We start from the raw sequence: 21,111 nt of genomic DNA, 5'->3' as shown, positions 1-21,111 counted from the left end.
GCACTTGGTTCCTACATTCCATTTACCTTTCATCTTTTCAAAAATGAAATCATACATGGCAAGCAATTCTTTGACCACAGTGGACGAACTGGGCAGTGGACGAACCTAACGTAGTCCATGGGCTTCTGAGTTCCCACTAGCTTCTCAACTCCTTAAGTATTCCTGGGATCCTCACCTTCCACTCCAGCTCCAGAACCAAGTTTCATCCTGGCTACATGGTAACCATCCAATAGTTACTCACTGATGGCCACGACAATGACTGGTCAGACCAAATCCGGTATTTTGCTAAGTGTTCCAACATATACAAAAGTAAAGTGAATAGAAAAAGAACCCCATCACCCAGATTCAAAGTTCAACTCGTGGATAATCTCATTCCATGTACAGCCCCCCTACAACCCTCACAACCCTCATCAATTCCTTCAAAAACATAATAATAAAACTATTATCACACCTAAAAAATGAGAAATTTCTTAATATCAACTATTTGGTTTAAACATTTGTCTCATGAAGCTTGCTCCTGTGTTTGACTTGGGATTCAAATCAGGCCCCTATACTCGGTGCTCCTCCTCAAGGTCTCACGTATACATCTCTGAGACGGGTGATTAAGCACTTGAGAACTAGACAGAGACACTGGACATGCTTTTTCCTCCTTCACACTGTCATGCCTTAAATTTTGCTTAAATTACGCTTCCATTTTATCTTCGATTCCTCAGTGCCTGTCTTTGAGGAGCACATGTCAGTCTAGCTTCTCCAGGACTGTATGGGTAGTGGATGCAGTTCCTCTAGGGGGATTTTATGTTTATAGTTCAACTTAACACAGGTTGCAGAACTTTTATGCACAGGATTTGGAGAAAGCGTCCTTCAGCCGGACTATACACAGTGCAGGGTGAAGACAGGTTCTGCAGATGGACTGACTCACTTCTCCCTGAGGCTCCAGGAGCACAAACCACTGGGACAGCGGGGGCTCACTTCCCTTTAGCAAAAGTAACATGACAAATTCATTCAGCTGTTTGGGACTCTAAGGGGCTTTGCTGAACCCATGCCAGTGGTGTTCCTGATGTAAGAGTATGTGTGCATATATATGTACATATATGTTTATGTGTCAGGACTTCAAATATTAAAAGGACATCCTCTCACTGCCATCACAGACACTTTCTAAAGGACTACTTAGGGAATTCTTACTGATTGTAAGAAAAAAACCAGAAGGCAAATTTATCTGTTTCTAGAGAAGAGACACTGAGAACCAGGATCCAATGCTGCCACATCACCACAACACAGATTCCACTTTGAACCGCTCTGAGTTGCCAGTGCTGACCGATCCTCCGCGGGCACCGTGAAGAGCAGACACCAGAGCGGCAGGCCCTGCACGCCCATGAGGAGCACTGCCAGTGCACATGAACCTGCTCGGCAGGATGAGACTGCATATCTCCTACAGGAGGGGAGGTTCCAAAAAAGGAGAACTTACATTGATTCCAAAGTGTTCAGTGACTCCTCGGCCGTGCTCTCCCAGGACTCCAAATGAAAGGCTTTCCTCCAGAAAGATCCTGGCTTTGTATTTGTACTTTAACTTAACCTAAGTGTTAACAAGACATAACTTTACAATTCTGATGATGAGTAGCAGCAAACAGAACAAAATTAACCTTAAATGAAAAGGGAGAAAAGCACATACAGTTGCTCCTCAATATAGGTAGATTCTTATCTGTGGATCTGCCCACTTGCTGAAATTGATCTGCAACCTCCGAATCAATACTCTGGGCCAGGGGCAGAGCAGTGAAAACTCCGAGTCATCTGATGCTGTCCCAGTTGAGCTGAACAGGATACGGCTACAGCTCATATTGTAAGCAAGTGTCCTTTTCACAGTCTATTTATTGCCACTTTTTTTTGCACTTTGTGATTTTTGTTGGTGACCCTGTTGTTTATACTGGTCCAAAAGTAGTGCTGAGTGTGCTCTGTGTTCCTGAGAGGAGGCTGGGGCTGCCTCATGGGGACATGCGTGTGTTAGACAAGCTTCCTTCAGGCGGGAGTCACAGCGCTGCTGCTGTGAGCCGAGCACTGGTGAGTCAACAGTATCAGTTAAACGAGGTGTCTTTAAGCAGAAACACACAACATGAGGTCATGTACTGAAGGAATGATGAACATGTTGTGACTAGAGGCTTGCAGAAAACGAACTGTGTGCGCCCAGGAGCAACAGTTCACAACTCTGTAATTCGGTGTGTGCAGCATGTTTATAGAATCTATGTACCATGAAAAACGAAAATCAATTGAATTTTCAAAGCTCCAAAATGTTCAATTTAACTCAATAATAAACAGAGTGCAAGGCCAATTTCTAAAGACATAAATGGTAAGGCATTATGAGTATAGACATGTAACCTGTTAAATACTGGTCTGATCACACAAAAACTCCTGGGGAAATGTATGCACTCTTCCCTCCTTCAGGGGCACTGTTTTAATTTTGATTTCATGGCATTTTTTAATGCAGAAAAAATGTTCATTATAGGTTTTCCCCTTTACCTCCAGGCTTTTAAGATGCTTATTGATCTATACGGTCTTCTAAGCATCACATTTTATTTATATTTTTGCTTACACAGTGGGAAGTTGAACATATGCATGTTTGTTTGTAGGTTTTTTTACCCCCTAATGACATGTATGTGATCAGTTTCACAACTGAGTTAAAATACAGCAATTATCAACCACTAAGTTTTTACATATATGATAAGATGTTGACCTCTCAAATATTCCCATAACTCTTGTATTTTAATTACTAAAGATTTAACATTAAGATCTTTCCACACTGCCAGGCCAGCGTGGCTCAGCTGGCTGAACATCGTCCCATGCACTAAGAGGTCACTGGTTCAATTCCCAGTTAGGGCACATGCCTGGGTTTCAGGCTTGATCCCCAGGAGGGGGAGTACAGGAGGTATTGATCGATGATTCTCTCTTATCATGGATGTTTCTACCTCTCTCTCCCTATCCCTTCCTCTTTCTCTAAAATCAATAAAAAAATATTTTAAAAAAAGATCTTTTCACACTGAAATTACAGGAATCATGCATAAAATGTATAAGATAATTTGCTGTTCCAAATCACAAGTCTCAGATAATTTACTGATTTTTCATTGATTTTTTAAAATATTTTTATTCACTCATCTACTGATGGGCACTTGGGCTGTTTCCAGATCTTAGCTATTGTAAGTTGCGCTGCTATGAACATAGGGGTGCATATATTCTTTCTGACTGGTGTTTTGGGTTTCTTAGGATATATTCCTAGAAGTGGAATAACAGGGTCAAATGGCAGCTCCATATTTAAGTGGATAAAAAAGCTGTAGGACACTCACACCATGGAATACTATGCAGCTGTTAAAAAGAAGGACCTCTTACCCTTTGAGACAGCGTGGAGGGACCTGGAGAGTATTATGCTAAGCGAAATAATCCAGTTAGAGAAAGACAAGTACCACATAATCTCACTCATATGTGGAATCTAATGAACAACTGATGAACAAAATAGATCCAGAGACATTGAAGCGTGAAACAGCCTGAGGGACGTCAGAGGGAAGGCGGAGGTGGGTGGGGAGAGATTTACCAAAGAACTTATATACATATATGCACAACCCAGAGACAGACAATAGTGTGGAAAAGGCCTGGGGGGGGGGGGGGGGAGAAGGGGTCAATAGGGAAAAAGGGGGACATCTGTAATACTTTCAAAAATAAAGATAAATTAAAAAAAAAAAAATCAATGAAAACATATCCCTGGGTTAGGATTAAAACAAACAAACACTTTTCCTTGATTTTGAGAGAGAGGGAGGGAGAGAGAGAGACGTCGATCTGCTGCCTCGAACTCCAGCCTGGACTGAGGTTGACTGTGCAGCCAGGCACATGCCCTGAGCAGGAACCAAACCGGCAGCCCTGAAGTACATGGATGACTCCCAACAAACTGAGCCACACCACCCAGGGCGACAAATTATTTTTCAATCAAGATTTTATTGGATAATCTTGCTAATCAATATCAAATTTGGGGGGGGCGGACTGACCTTTTGCTGGATTTTAATTAAAAATCAATGCACTTGGGGAGAATCACATCTTTTCAACACTGAGTCTTTTCCATCTGTTAGTATGAATGAGAAAGTTTCTAAACATCATGTTTTAGGATATGTTTAATGACATTACGACAGTCCTGGTGAAGCAGAAGCCCACAAACCCTATTTTGTGTCCTGTAATCTCTCTCTACTCAACACTGACACACACTGAGCGGCCCTGCACTTGAGGCATTCTGTCTCCCTGCTGGGCTGCACACTGCCCATCGGCACTGCTCTGTGATCCGAGTCCTACAACGTGGGGCTCTAGCACCGCCTGGCCTGCTGCCTCCCCTCATCACTCTATCAGTCTTTGACACTCATGTAAACAAATACATTTCTTTCATTGATATTTAGGATGTATCTGTATTTTCTTAAAACATAGTAAAAACTTTAAAAATAAGATATAAAACCCTTATTTTAATTCCTTATTCAATTGATAGACTCATAGATTCAAATCAGTGGTCAAATGCAAGGGCGGTTGAACACAGGAAAATCAATCAATGTAATGTATCATATTAACAGAACAGGACAGCCACTGTGGAAAATGTATGGCGGTTCCTCAGTAAGTTAAACATAAAACTACCATGTGACTTAGTAATTATACTGCTAGATATATACACACAAAAAACTGAAAACAGGGGTTCAAACAAATACTCGTACACAAATGATCATAGCAGCACTATTCATAATAGCCAAAAGGTAAAAGCAACCCAAATATTCATCAGCAGGTAAACAAACCGCAGTATGTCCTCAAAATGTAGCATCACTCAGCACTACAAAGGCATGAACCGCTGACACGTGCTACAACGTGGAGAGTGATGAGCACACGAAGCTTTGTGGACAGAGCCACACACAAAGGTCGTGTATTATGTAGTCTCCCCTCAGCTTAGTGCATACTCTGTGGTCTCATTACCCACAGTTAACTGTGGTCTGAAAACATTAACTGGAAAATCTCAGAAATAAACAATTCAATAAATAACTTGTGCCCTGAGTAATGTGACAAAGTTCTGCGCCATCCCCACCGTCCTGCCCAGGACATGAATCATCCTTTGTCCAGTGTGTGTGTGTGTGTAGTACACGGACACTTAGCAGTCGCCTCATTTATCAGAACTACTGCTGAGGTGTCAGGGTGCTTGTGCTCAAGTCACCCCCATTTTACTTAGTCATGGCCCCAAAGTGCGAGAGTAGTGATGTTGGCAACTCAGATATACCAGAGAGGAGCCAGAAAGTGCTTCCTTTAGGTGAAAAAGTGAAAGTTCTTGACTTAAGAGAAAAACACCCTATGCTGAGGTTGCTAAGGTCAATGGTAAGAATGAATCTTCTATCTGTGAAACTGTGAAGAAGGAAATGAAATCCGTGCTGGTTTTGCTGCTGTGCCTCAAACTGCAAAAGTTACGGCCACAGTGCGTAAGCGTTTAGTTAAGACAGAAAAGACACCAAATTTTGGGGTGGGAGGCTTAAACAGAGAACCTGTTCTGATCGATGGCCGAGTGCTGCACCAGAAAGCACTGAGCCTCCAGGGGATGTCCGCAGGGGCCAAGACCAGCGACCTCACCCACGCAGCTTTTATAAGGAATAGTGTGACAGCTGTTCCACTTTATTATTAGTTAATCTTTTACTGTGCCTAATTTGTAAATTAATCTTTGTCGTGCATATGCATTTATAGGAAAAACACAGTATACATAGGGTTTGATACTATCTGCAGTTTCAGGCGTCCACTGGGGGTCTTGGAATGTGCTCCAAGCAGACTACTCTATGATACGTATTAGGATGATCCCTTTTACAGAGAGATCCAGAATAGGTAAATCCACACAGAACGCAGGCTGGCGGTGGTTCCAGGCGAGGGAAGAGGGAAAATGGAAGTGACTGCTTAATGGGCTCAGGGGTCTTCTTCGGGAGTGATGAGAAGGTTTTAGAACAAGACAGATGATGGCTACCCACACTGTGCATGTACTAAATCCACTAAACTGTTTACTTTAAACAGCTAATTTTATCAACTTCCACTATCATTTACTTTTCCTAGAATTTGGATTCAATTAACTGTAGCAAGACAGTGCTCAATACTATTTAAGCCTCATCTTAGGTTCTTTAAACTTCCTCAGTATTTATAAAAATGAATTCCCATTCCAGTAAAACTGGAAAACTAAAATCGATACTGGAAGTTGAAAAAAACCCTAATTTTATGTTATGTAAATTTCACCTCAATTTTTATAAATCTCAATAGTCATGATTTCTAAAAACAGTATATTGCTTTCCCTGTTAAAAAGCTGTTTTACAAAATACATAACGCAGAATTTTATTTGTACAGAGCTCTGAAAGGCAAAGCTACAAGAGCGAAAAGTAGATCAATGGTGGCCTTGGGCCAGACTTGGGTGTACTGACTACGAAGGGGCATGAAGGAACTCTCTGGAGTGACTATGGTGGTGGTGGCGGGGTGTATACATCTGACAAAACTCATCAGACTCTACACTGTAACTGTATTTTACTATATGTGAATTATACGTCAGTGAAGCTGGTTTTAAAAAGTTGAATCTTGATTACTCTTTAAAGGCATTAATGCTAACCTACTTCCCTGGTATGAGTAGAGTGAGCTTCTGATACCTACTGTGCAGAGCAGGGCAGATGCTCCACATTAGAAGTGGTCATAAACACAAGGCAACTCCAAAAACTCCAAATGCTAAAATAATGAGTAACTGTGAGTGCTTACCAATTCCGGGAGAGGACAAATGGTTCCAGTATTCATATACAACCCTTCGGCTACAATGAAACGCCGAGTTACACGGGCCTTCCGGGGATTCTTTAAAAGAAAAACCCCCAGACATTTTAAATTTTAGCAACTCCAAATATAAAATCTCTTACAAGATTTATTCATCAAAATAAAATAAATGGACAGTGTGGATGAATTTCAAGCCCAGGCTTGAAATCATGCTATCATGAGAGGAAAAGTAGTGCTCTCTCATTTCAGACACGTTTTTCAGTTCCTGCAATCAACTAGGAGACCTGAGACAGGCAGGCAGACAGGCAGGCAGGCGCGCGTACACACACACACAGCTGAGCACTCTGAGACTATTATAACACAACCCTCCAAAGCTGAGAATGACTGGGAAGGGGCCAGGGAACTTTCTGGGATGAGAGGATATTTGATGTCATGACAGGGGCCATAACTCACGGGTTGGGTCTACCACTGGTCAAAACTATATGGCTAGGATTTGGGCATTTTAGTGTCTATAATTTTACCCACAATAAAAAGAACTATAACAATGATGTTCATCCTCATCACACATGCAGTGAGGAATTAGATGGTGGTTCAGATGCTAGAAGAATGGCAAACACTGATAACAAGCTGGGAGAGGAGACAAGGGCATCATTATACTACTGTGCTCCCTTCAAACGTGCCTGGAATTTTCTATCATAAAACCTTAGAAAACCAGAGAAACCTGCTTTACTTCATTTACCAAAAACAGATGAAACCCTCTCCTCCCTCATTCCTCACTGCTGGGTCAAGGAAAATCTGACTGTGGCCTCACCCGGTGATGCTGGGAATCAGAGGTGTGGAGGGACTTTTTCAGACCACACACACCTTCCCCACTCCAGTGACTCCAAGTCCCTCTGCCGAATGTGTGGATGCTTCGTGTGTCCTGGGCTGAAAACACTGAGATCCACAGAGACAGCTGACTGCCGCCTTCCCACTCAACTGTTTCTTGCCTCTGAGCTTCTGTCTGATGGACAACTAGAAACACTAGGAACTCAAATATCAGAGCTCTACTGGAAGGGGTGTTTGGGAAGCTGCGGCTGGAACACTCTGAAGTGCCCACCACTGAGTCGGCCTGGTTATCTCCACTGTCACTAACACAAACCCGAAGGTCACAGGTCTGCTGGGGTCCCATATGAGGACGTTGGGCCATCCCACCTCTCCGCTCCCTGCCTTTTAAAAATGAAGTATTTTATTTAGCATTTGAAAGTATTCAATGTAGAACTCTTGGGAAATAGAAAAGTGCAAAAAAGAATTTAACACATTAGTTCGTCACACCACACCTTGATAACTTGTCTTTCTTGTAAAAAACATCTTTATAAATTAAGTTGCTCAAATCAGGATTTTACTGCAATATTTTAGGACATGAATTTTAAAAACACTATGTTAGGAGCATTTTCGCATTACTTAATATTATTTAAAACATGATTCTAGGGGCGAAATAATATTCCACTTCGTGGGTTCCCCACAGATTAACAGTTCTCCCGATGCTGGATTCAGGCTGCTTCCCTTGCTCTGCTTTTTCACACTGGATCATAAAGGTCCTTCAACCTGATACCACTTCTAATTATCATCTAACAACAGCTCCCCAAAGGGTTGGAGGGTTCACAACCTGGAGCAGATCTGCTCACTGACCCTCAGGAAAGGCTGTGCCGACTGGAACTTCCCGAGTTGCAGGAGGGCCTCTGCCTCATCAAACATACCAGTGTAGAAGCTGATTATTACTATTAAAAATGGTCCCTAAACAGCAAAAACTGCTAGCCTACTTTCTCTATTATTAGTGAAGCCAGATTATTGTTCACATGCTCAGTTATTTGTATTTCTTCCATAAAACGCTGTTTTTATCTACTGTCCTTTATTTATTTTTTTAGAATATGGGACAAGGAAACCCTGTAGGTAAAGGAACGAGAAACATCTTGGGAAGTTAACCAAAAAACTTTTAAAGAATTAAAATAATTTGATCCAAACCTGGACTAAAATGCAGCATTTTAATTCACTTTCAAAGATAAGCATCTAAGTAGAAAATATTCAAAAATTTAACATTTATATTTATGTGAAAATAAAACTGAAAAGGAATTATTTTTAAAAACAAAAAGGTAGAGTACTTTAGAAAGCCTACTCTTGGGAGGAAAATATAGTATAAATTAGCAACAAAGTAAAAACTATGAAATGGAAATAAATTTCAAGGTAATTTTATTTCTTGTTACTATCCATAAAAAGTTTACAGGTAATAAATCTGGTGACGTTAGCGTGCTTCACCCCCAAATATGATGCTTTCCAAATGTGTACAACACTAACTTGGCAACATAAACTCTACAGCAGACTGGTCACTGGCCACCCTTCCCAAGGCAGTGCTATTACTAAGTCAGAATAAGGGACCTCCTTTCATGGTTAGTAGAAAGAAAGTCATCAATGGAACACTTTCAATGTAAAGATTTCCTTGCTGTGCAGCTACAACACATGCACAGAGGAAAGTTCATCACAGAGTGTGTGTACTCAGTGAGAACTGTTCTTAAGCTGTCACCAAACAAAGACAACAGAACCCTAGAGAAATAATGCAAATATTTGGAAAAACAAAAATTAACACAAAATTGAAGGACGTGACAGGCACTCTTACATTACTCGACAATGGGGGAGCTGCCCTGGCAGTCCTCTTGAAAGTGATGCTGAGACAGGCTGTGGCAACCAGGCTCCTAGCCCGCTCCACACAGAATGGCTATCCCCGTCATCCGGAGAAACTAAATGACCATTCTAACAGTGATGCTCTGGTCACATCTCTGTGACACTCCAATGGAACAGAGGATGAGCCCCACACCCCCAAAGGGAAGAAAAGGTGTAACTGGGAGGCACAAGGGCAGGAAGCCCAGTGTGGGGCGGCAGCTGCTCAGAGCTGCAGGTGAAGGTGGGGTGGGGAGAACAATGTCTCACTTTGTTCATACATTTGCTGTTGTTTCTTCCACTTGATAGACGATTATTCTGATATGAATGACTCTATTTTGAATTTAAGAGGGACAACTCATCAACATTCGTCCTAGTGAGTTCTGGAGTTATTTCTGTAGAGCCCAAAGTGCACATGCCCCACCCACAAAGTGCAGACTGTTTTCTCTCCCCCTTTCAGAAAGATGCTCGATTATCTTCCCCAAATCTGCCACATAATTATGGCAGTGACAAGGCAACTGCAATCAGACTTGGTTCTACAACATGAAGTACATTTAATAAGCAGGAGTGCCCTTAATAACCGAATGTGACCCACAGGCAAGTGCTCATGACAAATTACCACCTCATACGTAACTCAGCTGGTTAGAAAGTACAAAAGAGATGCATCCTCTTCTTGAAAAGAATCATACCTTTTGATCTTCGATTTCTTGTTCTTTTAGCAGTCGCTCCAGGTCGGCCATGTCATTGTGCTCAAATAACTTAATGTCACTGCGTGATGCCTGCAATCCTTTCTGAATAGCAAAGCAGGCAGCTCTATCTCTGTAAGGAAGAGAGAACAGCCAAACTGGGGTTTAAAGGGCCTTGTCACTATTCTTAGAACAGGAATGCTTGCTTTAGCAGGATAACCAAAGTTCACTTGTTGACGTAAACATGACATGAGTGAAACACACCTGAACATTTACACATTGTTGTCTGCGCTTCCCTCGACAAGTTCTGCTCACAAAACCGCCATACTGATTCTATTCTAAGCAGCACACTCTTCCGGAATTCACCTCAGAAGTCAGCATGCCTCTTATTAGAGATGGCTCTCAGTGCCCTCACAGCAATTCTCTGAGAAATACACAGAACACTGCATTTCACATCAGCAGCATCTAACTGGGACCGCACACTCCTCACAGGAGCAATACTGGACAGGTGACTCTCTCTGTAAAATCGGGGTAAACTCTGAATCTTGCACATTAAACTTCCATAAGCTCTTCTAAACTGGGTTAATTAGAAGGAAATGTATTTTTAAAGTAAGCTGTATTAATTAAAAGTATAAAGATTTCTACTTCTGGGGAAATGGAGTAGACATATTTTTTTTACTAGGTACAACCAAACCTCTGACACTACATATAAAAGAAACATAAGAAGCCTGAAAGGTGGAGAGAAAAGTCAGTCCAGCTAGGGACCTGAGAAATGACATGAAACGAGTTTCCTGTATTTTCTAGACTTGGAGCTGATGAAGTTGGCTACCTGGAAATGCCACAGACACTGACACAAAACCTCTAACAGAAGCCTGTGTTCTGTAGCCAAAGGGAGAGGAAACAGAGTTTGAAGCCAGTAACAATAGTCTATGGCAGCCATACCACAGGAAAACCTGCACCCATCTTCTCTGCACCAGCAAACGTTGACCCTTGAGAGGTTGTAACAAGGCACCTCAACATGACCCAGGGCAGCGCTGGATAAGGGAGCTGAGACTTTTATATGTGCTGATGGTAACATGTGGCCCCAACTGTGGTGTCGGTGAGACCATGTACAGAGCCCCAAGTTCCACCCACCCGCCAATTAGGGGCACCCTCCCTCTTTCCTATGGGCTGTATCAGAGGCGGCTCAGGAGATTGGAGGGAGAGAAAAACACCCCCACCTCAGTGTCAACAGAGGCTGAAGGGGGACCTCCACCTGGCAGTAATAAGGCAACGGTGCCCCCTGTACCTGCTGGAAGAGTGTCAGAAAAGTCAATTAAAACAGTTGGTTGAAATCAAGCATAAACTATAACAACATAATATGAAAATGAACAGGTTTCAATCAACTATCATTTGACATACCAAGAACCAGAAGACTCCAAACAGAATGAAAGAAAACAGCTAACAAACATCAATACTGAGGTGACAGAGATGTCAGCATTTCTGATGATAATTTTAGAGCAGTCACAATAAAAATATTTCCTTCAAAAATAGAAAACAGAACTATCATACAATCCAGCAATTTTACTTCTGGATATTTATCCAAAGAAAATAGAAACACTAACTTAAAAAACATATGCATCCCTATGTTCACTGCAGCATTATTTACAATAGAGAAGATATGAAAACAACCCAAGTGCCCATCAGAAATAAGTCAGAGAAAGACAAATACCATATAATTTCACTTATATATGGAGCTAAAAAAACAACACCACACACACAAAAACAAACAATCAAAGCAGAAACAGACGCATGAATAGAGGAAACAAACTTGTGATTACCAGACAGGGTAGGCAGTTAGGCCGTGGGGAAAAGAGGTGAGAAAGAGATTAAGAAGTACAAATTTCCAGTTATAAAAATTTAAATGAATCAATGGGGATGTGATATACAACATAGGGAATATAGCAATAATACTGTGATAACTTTATATGGTGACAGATGGTAATTAGAGTTATGTGCGGATCATGTCATATGCATATATATGTATCAAGACTATAATGTGTATCTGAAACTAATAGGATATTGTATGTCAATTATATGCCAATAAAAAAAGTTTCCAAGGAAACGAAGAGCGGTTCTTTGAAAAGATAAATAAGACTGATAAACGTTTAACCAGATTCAGGAAGAAAAAAAATGAGATGAAAGATAAAATCAGAAATGAAAGAGAAGTGACAACTGACGCCAAAATTGAAAGAAAATACTACAAACAACTATATGCCAACTAATTGGAAAATCTGGAAGAAATGGAAAAATTCCTAGAAACATACAATCTCCCAAAACTGAATCAAGAAAAAGAAAATCTGAACAGATTATAATTAGTGAAATGGAAGCAGTAATCCAAAAACTTCCAACAAACAAAACTTCTGGAACAGATGGCTTCACAGGTGAATTTTACCAGACATTCAAAGAAGAAACAACACCTATCCTTCTCAAACTATCCCAAAAAATTCAAGAGGAGGGAAGATTCCCAAACTCTTTTAATGAGGCCAGCATCATCCTAATTCTAAAACCAGATAAAGACACTGCACAGAAAGAAAATTATAGGCCAATATCCTGAAGATCACTGATGCTAAAATCCTCAACGAAATACTAGCAAACCAAATCCAGCAATACATTAAAAAGATCATTCACCATGACATACTGGGATTCATTCCTAGAATGCGAGGCTGGTAAAATATCCACAAATCAATTAATGTGACACATCACATACACAAAGTGAAGGATAAAAGTCATATGATTATATCAATAGATGCAGGAAAAGCATTCGACAAAACCTAGCACCCATTTATGACAAAAACTCTCAGCAAAATAGGAATAGAGGGAACATATCTCAACCTAATAAGGGCCATATAGCCCTGGCCTATGTGGTTCAGTGGTTAGAGCGCTGGCCTGTGCATCAAAAGGTCTCAGATTCGATTCCTAGTTAAGGACACATATAAGAGAAAAACAGAGTGACAGAGGAGTTTTCTTATAAAAAACCATGGAGACCAAAAAAAAGTATCACAATATATTTCAAATGGTGAAAGAAAAAGTCAACCAAAAACCCTATAACTAGCAAAAATATTCTTTAGGAATGAAGAGGAAACCAAGACATTCTCAGCTGAAGGAAAACTAAGAATCTGTTCTCCAGACCTCCCCTAAAGGAATGACTAAAGGAAGTTCTTCACATAGGAAAAAACAAGTAAAAGAAAGAATCTTAGATTATCAGGAAGGAACAAAGAACATAGTAAGTAAAAAGTATGAACACATATGGCTCTTCTTCTCCTTTTGAGTTTTCTAAATTATTCTGGATGGTTAAAGGAAAAATTACAACACTGTCTGAGGTGGTTCTCAATGTATGTACAGGAAATACTTAAACAATTATATTATAAATGAGGAGAATAAAGAGATTTAAAGGAAGGTAAAAGTTTTATACCTAAACTAGTAAAATAATGAGCAGTAGAATGTGATAACTTATGTTTATACATAATGTCATACTTAGAGCAATGACTTAAAAGATCTATACATTCACTCATTCACTCACTAAACTGGTATTTACTGAGCACTATTAAAAGGCAATGAACTACTAGAAACTGCTGGATTCTAGTGAGTCTGAAGCAAGATGAGCAGAGAGTGGGGGGGGGTTGCATATGCATGAGGACATGAGAAGGCCTGAGGAGCAGAGGGACTCTGACAGGCATCGACGGCCAAGTGGCCTTGGATTCATGAGGCACTAGAGCCCTCAGGCTGTAAGCTCTTCTCCACATGCAGCAGGGGTCCTGACCTGGCCTGAGAGGTCAGGGAAGACTTTCCTGCAGAGGCAATATCATGTGCAGGGTGAGCAGGAATTAAGCAGGTGAGATGAGGAACAATATACTTAGCATGTGCAAAGGCCCTCAGGTGAGAGGAAACTAGTGTTTAAGGCTGGTGAGGTTACAGCAGAACGAATTGAGGGAAAATAGTATAAAATGAGCTTGAAAAAGTAGTCTAGAACATGCAAGGTCGAAATAAAGACCTGCATCGTTATTTCAGGAACAGAAGCTCTTATACGTGTGATATGATTAGGTTTGCATTTTTTAAAAAGATAGTTCTGGCTATGGTGTTAAAAAAAAGAGAGAGAAAAGGCAGAAGTAAATTTATTTTTAAAATTAAAAGGGTCATTTAATTGTCTACTCAAAAGATGAAGAAGCTTGGGCTAGAGGCCTCTGACAAGTGTGGCAGCTGCCTGGGCTATGTCAGCCATGACTGCTTCTCTCTGTCCTTCCTCTCCACAGTGAACAGCAGCCCACCCCGTGCACATACATGTGAGGGGCAGATTTGCACATGGGAAGTGAAGGAAGCCTCGACTCACGGTTTCTATGTTGTTAACATGCCATGAAGCAAGACCAGTAGAGACCAGGGATTGGGGTGGGGTGCAGAGAAGTGGAGTGACTGTGCCAGGCAATGAGTGGGTTGTGACCACAGTCTCACAAGGATACCACATGGCCACAGAGCTGCACAGGGGAGGGAGATGGTTGGCCTCCTCCATGGTAGGCTTGGCTTCTCGATATCAATAACAAAATCATAATGAAAGATAAGTGAGTGCTGACACCTTTTGGTACTCATTCTTCTAATGACTGTCTCACAAATTCGGCAGAATTACTTGGCTGGGGTGACTATGAATTTAAAAACAAAAAAATCAGTATTATTTTAGGTAGAGAACCTCTAACAAAAGAATTTTTTAAGAGAGTCAGTATTACTTCCAAAGGAATACTAATGGGAAATGTAGGTAAAGGTCACTTACACAAACACAATGTCCCCTCTCTTAGAGTAAGCCGGAATAGCACTGGCTATGGTGGCAAATCCATACGAGTAGATAATGGCTTCTTCTGTCTTCATAAATTTTGCTAGGCGTTCTTCCAAATCCAAGTGCACATCTATTTCAATAACAAAAAATTAAACAAACTGTCACATAGCTTTTTCACTAACTAAAGGGTAAAAATAAAGTATAATTATTAACGTAATTGATTTTAAGTTACAAATTACTTAAGCTCTATTAAGATAATTCTGGGCCAACAATACTTCTAAAACCTGTGAACTGAGTGAATCAGCTACTCATCTGTCCATACAACGTGTTACTGGGCAGCTCCAATTTGGGGTTCTGCTCTGATATCACTCTAGACCAAGAATTCAAGGCCCAGCGACTTTATCAACTTTGAAGTCCTTCAACCAATGCAGGGCATTAATTATTAATGACTTCCTGAATTTTAGCAGAGGTACCAACCCAGGCACTAAGACAACAGTCAACCAGCTTTCAACAGGAAAGGGCGGGGAAAAAGTAGTTCGTTTAAAAAGAAACCCATGCACTCTACATTAAGACTGTGACTTTGGAGATTAAAGATAGTGGCAGACTGAGTGGAAGCTACACCAACACTCTCCCAGTACCGAACTGGAATGACAACTAAAATATAGAAAAACCATCCTGAATAACCAACTGCAACAAAAGACGAGCTGGAGAGCACCCTCATAACCAAGGAGGAAAAGTGGAGACCGCATAGAGACCTGTAGGAAGTGCGGAGGAGCGAGAGGGCTCGCTGGGCTCCCACAGGCAGAAGCTGAAGGTCTGGAGGGAGATCTCAGCTGTGGCGGGTTCCCACTGAGGACTCTGGGGGCTAAACCCCAGGCTGGGCTTCTCAGCCCAGAGCACTAGAACTGAGACAGGTACCCACATAACATCTGGCTGTGAAAAGCAGCAGGGTTTCTGTCTGCCAGGGAGAGATGGCTGGAAATGCAGGCACCCTCTTATGGAGCCAATGCACAGAGTTTTGTGTGTAGTCAGTCACTCACCCTGGGCTCCAGCAGAGGGAGAGCAGAATGGACTAGAGCTGTGTGAGGAGAATCTAGAGTTGTGGGCTCTGGAGCTAGAGCTCAAAGGGCACCCCTCTGCATTCCTGTGCGAAGTCATTCCCCCATACTGCAGAGGCAGACATTTATCTTCAGAGCAGCTTTTGCCTGAGAGGGAAGCAACTGCTCCTTACTGCTGGAAAACCTCACCCTACCCCATGGAGTTTCTACAGCCTGAGGCTCATTAAGAGACTCATAGCAATCAGGTTCCCTACCCTGTGAAGTTTCTACAGCTGCTCATTAACAGAATCAGATTAATCAGCCTGTAGGTGGAGGCAGACTTCAGAGTGCTTTGAGCCTTTGCCTGATCTGCTTCTGGACCTGGGCCTTGGAAAAACAGACTTTCGTGGGAAACTTGGTCCTGTCGAAATGCACTTAGCCCCAGCAGAGGGGACCTCAAGCTAAGAGTTGTTGAAAGCTCCAAATAGGGTAGTCAGGGCCAGTCACAAACAGCGTCTGACATTAGCCTGTACCAGAGACTGTCCAAAAAGACTGAGAGTCCTAGCAGGCATACCTAATACATAGAAACAAACCCAAATGGGCAGCCAAAATGGGGAGGCAAAAAAACAAGCCCCAAATGAAAGAACAAAAGACTCCAGAAAAAGAGCTAAATGAAATGGAGATAAGCAATCTATCAGATACAGAGTACAGAATACTGATTGTAAGGATGTTCAACAACATGAGAAAAGACATGGAAATTATGAAGGAAGTTAAGAATGACACAGCAGAAATAAATAATACATTGGAAGGAATAAACAGATTAGAGGAAGCTGAGGACTGGATCAGCGAATTAGAAGACAGGGTAGGAAAAAAATCACTCAATCAGAGATCCAAAATGAAAAAACAAAACACAGGAGGACAGTCTAAGGGAGCTGTGGGACAACATGAAACGTAACAATATTCACATCATAGGAGTGCCAGAAGAGGTCAAAAGTAAGCAAGGGTTAGAGAACCTGTTTGAAAAAATAATGTCAGAAAACTTCCCTAACCTGGTGAAGGAAAAAGGCACACAAGTTCAGGAGGCACAGAGAGTTCCAAGCAAGAAGAATCCAAAGAGGCCCACGCCCAGACATACCATAATTAAAATGCCAAAATTTCACGACAAAGAAAGAATATTAAAGGCAGCAAGAGAAAGCAGTCTGTTATCCCCAAAGGAGCTCCCATAAGGCTGTCAGCTGACTTCTCATCAGAAACTACAGGCCGGAAGGGAATGGTATGAAGTATTCAAGGTAATGCAAAACAAGGATCTGAAACCAAGACTACTCTATCCATCAAGGCTATCATCAAAATAGATGATGAAATAAAGAGCTTCCCAAACAAAAAAAGGCTAAATGAGTTTACACCACCAAACCAGCATTGCAGGTAATGTTAAAGGGACGGCTGTAATAATAAGAAATAGAGAGAGAAACATAGGAATAAAGAATTAAAATGGCAATAAATAAGGACCTATCAATAATAACCTTAAGGACTTTAAGGGAGAGATCAACAGCAATAGAGTCATAGCTGTGGACTTTAACACCCCACTGACATCACTGGATAGAACTCCAGACAAAAAGTCAATACAGAAACAGTGACTAAATGACACACTAGATCAGATGTATTTAATTGACATTTACAGAACACTTCACCTCAAAGCTGCAGAATATACACTCCTCTCAAGTGCACATGGGCCATTCTCAAAGATAGACCACATGTTAGGACACAAAACAAGTCTCTTTAAGTTCAAGAAGATTGAAACCATATCAAGCATCTCAAATCACAACGGCATGATACTAGAAGTCAACTACAGTAAAAACACTCAAAAACATTCAAACACATGGAGGCTAAATAATATGCTATTAAACAATGAATGGGTTACCAATAAGATCAAGAAAGAAATAAAAACGTTCTGGAAACAAATGAAAATGAACATACAACCACCCAAAATCTGTGAGTCACAGCAAAAGCAGTCCTAAGAGGGGAGTTCATAGCACTACAGGCCTACCTGAAAAGTCAAAAACCATTTTTAGTAAACTATCTAACCCTACAACTTAAAGAATTAGAAAGCTCCCCTGTGAAGCCCTCCGGACCAGGGCTTTTGTCTGCTCGGAGTTTTTTTTATTGCTGCTTCGATTTCATCAGTTGTTATTGGCCTATTCAGGTTTTCTGATTCTTCCTGATTCAGTTTTACAGGATCTCACTCATATGTGGAATCTAATAAACAAAACAGACTGAGGAACAAAATAGCTCCAGAGACATAGAAGCATGGGACTGACAAATCTCAGTGGGAAGGCGGGGGTGGGGGAGTGGGTGGGGAGAGATTAATCAAAGAACTTATATGCATATATACATAACCCATGGACACAGACGGAAGTGTGGTGAAGGCCTGGGGGGGATGGATGCGGGGTAGAGGGGATCAATGGGGGGAAAGGGAGAGGCGTATCTGTAAAGATAAATAACAAAAAAACTGGTAAAAAAGTGCTCCAAAGTAACCAAGAAGAAAAAAAAAGTGACTTTGAGCAGCAGTGGTAACTCCTCTACAGCTGGTAAGTACTGAGTGGCAGCACCTGCCATCACTCTGTAGGACTGAGTTTCTGCCCTGGGGAATTAACATGTAAAGTTCCAAGAGAAAGATGGTCCTTTTACAGAGAGAGCTTAGGAAGAACGCTGATGTAGCAACGGGAACAAACTGTAATTATTAAGCTGTTTTTCTCTCTCTCCTACATCACAGTTCCCTTTAGCCTTCACCTTCCCAGGCTGAGCCATGAGGCTTCATGCCCTAGGATGCAAGAACCAGTGATGTCTAGAATAAACAGTGCATTGACTGGCTTTGAACCTGAAAACTTCAAAGTGGTCTTAAAATGAGGCATTATCAGGAGAGAAAAAGATTTGTAAAACTTCCTTTAGCTCTTCAACTATAGCAGGACCCAAGCCTGGAGAGCTGGATCAGAGTTTTACCACATATTCTGCGTAAAGAGAACTCAGAAGCTGATACGGAAGGATGCCTTGAAGCTTCATGGGAGGAAGGACGGAGGTCAGAGATGGGAAAGGCAGACTTTCAGACCATGGAAGAGGGAACCGTAGCACGGCCATTCAGGGGAACTTGGAAGTGTAGGCAGCAGCAGGGAACCTAGACGGTCTGCAGAGAGGGGTGGAGCAGAGGGCTGATGGGCTGGCACAGCCCTCTGGCACAGATGTTGAGGCCCGGTGGCCACTCCAGACCTGCAAACTCCACCATCCTCAGCATCAGCCTTCCCTCCAGGCAGCACTGGCACCCCTTCCAGAGACCAGGGAGAACGCAGGGCCCTGCAGCTCCTCACTCTAGACAGGTATGCCCTCACCCTCTCAGGGGCCTTCTTGGTGAGAAGGGGGAGAGAGGCAGGACCTGAAGAACTGAAATACACAGAAGAGACAGCATAACTAGCTGGGTACAATGCTAGACTTGAGCGGACTAAACAGTCCCACTGTAAGGGATGTGGTGAGCTGTCAAGGGCCAGCTCTCACCACCGCAGAAGGGACAGGTGAGGCAGGTCAGCACAGCTAGAGGAAATAAAGGAACAACTTTCTTCGCACATCTGAGTGTCTGAAATCTGTAAGCCCACTCTGATTTAGGAGGCAGGCTAATCTGTGATGCTCTCTAACGAGCTGAAGGCAAAATTAAGAATTATAAAAGTTGTAACTTCACAAAGGACTGCATTTTTAAAAGTAGTCAGATGAGGGAGATTCAACAATCTTCTCAATTCATTTATTAATAATTTACTGAATATCACATAAAGACAGATACTCTGATAAGCACTGAACCAGAGTTTCTGCCACAGCTAGTGACATAGCTAAGAGAGTCACCCAACTGTCCTCGGAGAAATCCAGGCCGGGGCGCAGGTGCAAATTGATCCTATGCCTTCAACCAACTGGTCTGAAACACTTGGGTTCCTTCCACACTCAGAACCACAACACATCCAGAGCAACTTCTGACTAAAGACAGGGAACACTCATCAGCAGACCATAAGTGGGAGTAGAAATCAGGAGGACCCAGGTGGTCTAAACCAGGCCCCAACTGAATGGCAGGAGACAGAGCAAGGAATTAGAAAATTCAGTAGTGATATCCAGAAACTGAAGCCCTCTTTACTTACAGATTTCTTATAGGATATTACAAAACTGTGTAAATGAACTATTTATCCTATCTCACATTTCTTCCCATTTATAAGTTAAAATACATATACCAACAAAGTCTATTATAGAAAAAACACAGGAAAACCATTTGACTTTCATTACTAATTGGTTATAATCACCCTGCATTGGTAGAATGACGCTTTCATTCTATCAATATGAAATGCATTTGGGATTTTTACAGTAACAAAGAAGAATGTATCCCATCTGATCAAAATGGTACCAAAGGGGTATCTGGCTCTTCAAGTATCAGATCTGTGACATCAACACCACAAGTTCAAGGATCTGACCCTGCACCTGACTGCTTGTCCTTCAATGGTAGATGCTGCCAATGGAAGGTTTCAAGCAAAATCTGGCGAGAACAAGAAAACAGAAAAGCATTAGAGGACCAGCCACCCCCCTGGTGGCTGACCTCCTCCCTAGTGCTCTTTGAGTGCCTCCCTACAGGCAGGTCCCCACCACCTGCCACCTCTCACTTTCAATCAGACATGAAGGCAGGTCCCCTGTGGAAGGCCTCCTTCAAATCACAATGCTGCCTCTAAACTGGACTAGCTACCCCAAATTTTCACAACTTAGTGAGTAGGCGGCAACCCCAGCTACGTGCACTACTTTAACCCAATCTCTATTTCATAAGGAAACTTGAGCCATGGGTGCAAGCTACTCTTGCTGACTACAAATGTGGCCTTAAATCACACTACAGACTTAGTTTAAAGAAATCTTTTCCCTGATTAACAATGAGACAGTAAACAAACCTGGCTTTGTTTCAGAGCTTCGGAGGTTTTACCAAGTTGATGGAAACTGTATTAGTAATACTCTCATCATTATATATAGGTCCTGGCCATTAAGTGTAAAAAGAATCTCGATATAATAAATCAATCATTTATTGGTTCTTTCTCAG

The 21,111-nt window shown here is 41.8% G+C and overlaps 1 protein-coding gene across 3 annotated transcripts in view; it reads right to left on the bottom strand.

Annotated features, from left to right (window-relative positions):
* The window catches only part of SPTLC1 (serine palmitoyltransferase long chain base subunit 1), a 51,066-nt gene that overhangs the window by 13,824 nt on the left and 16,131 nt on the right, over positions 1-21,111 (bottom strand). For all 3 annotated transcript variants that reach the window (XM_087822519.1, XM_087822520.1, XM_087822521.1), the window contains 4 exons: positions 14,968-15,100; positions 10,170-10,299; positions 6,778-6,867; positions 1,466-1,573 (listed from right to left, as the gene is read on the bottom strand). In XM_087822519.1, coding sequence (XP_087678645.1) covers positions 1,466-1,573; positions 6,778-6,867; positions 10,170-10,299; positions 14,968-15,100 — 461 coding nt within the window. The remainder of the gene's footprint in view (positions 1-1,465; positions 1,574-6,777; positions 6,868-10,169; positions 10,300-14,967; positions 15,101-21,111) is intronic.

This window comes from Miniopterus natalensis, chromosome 12 (genome assembly GCF_054644295.1).
Source record: "Miniopterus natalensis isolate mMinNat1 chromosome 12, mMinNat1.hap1, whole genome shotgun sequence".
In the NCBI taxonomy this organism is placed as follows: Eukaryota; Metazoa; Chordata; class Mammalia; order Chiroptera; family Miniopteridae; genus Miniopterus; species Miniopterus natalensis.
This window is presented reverse-complemented; position numbering and strand designations above follow the sequence as displayed.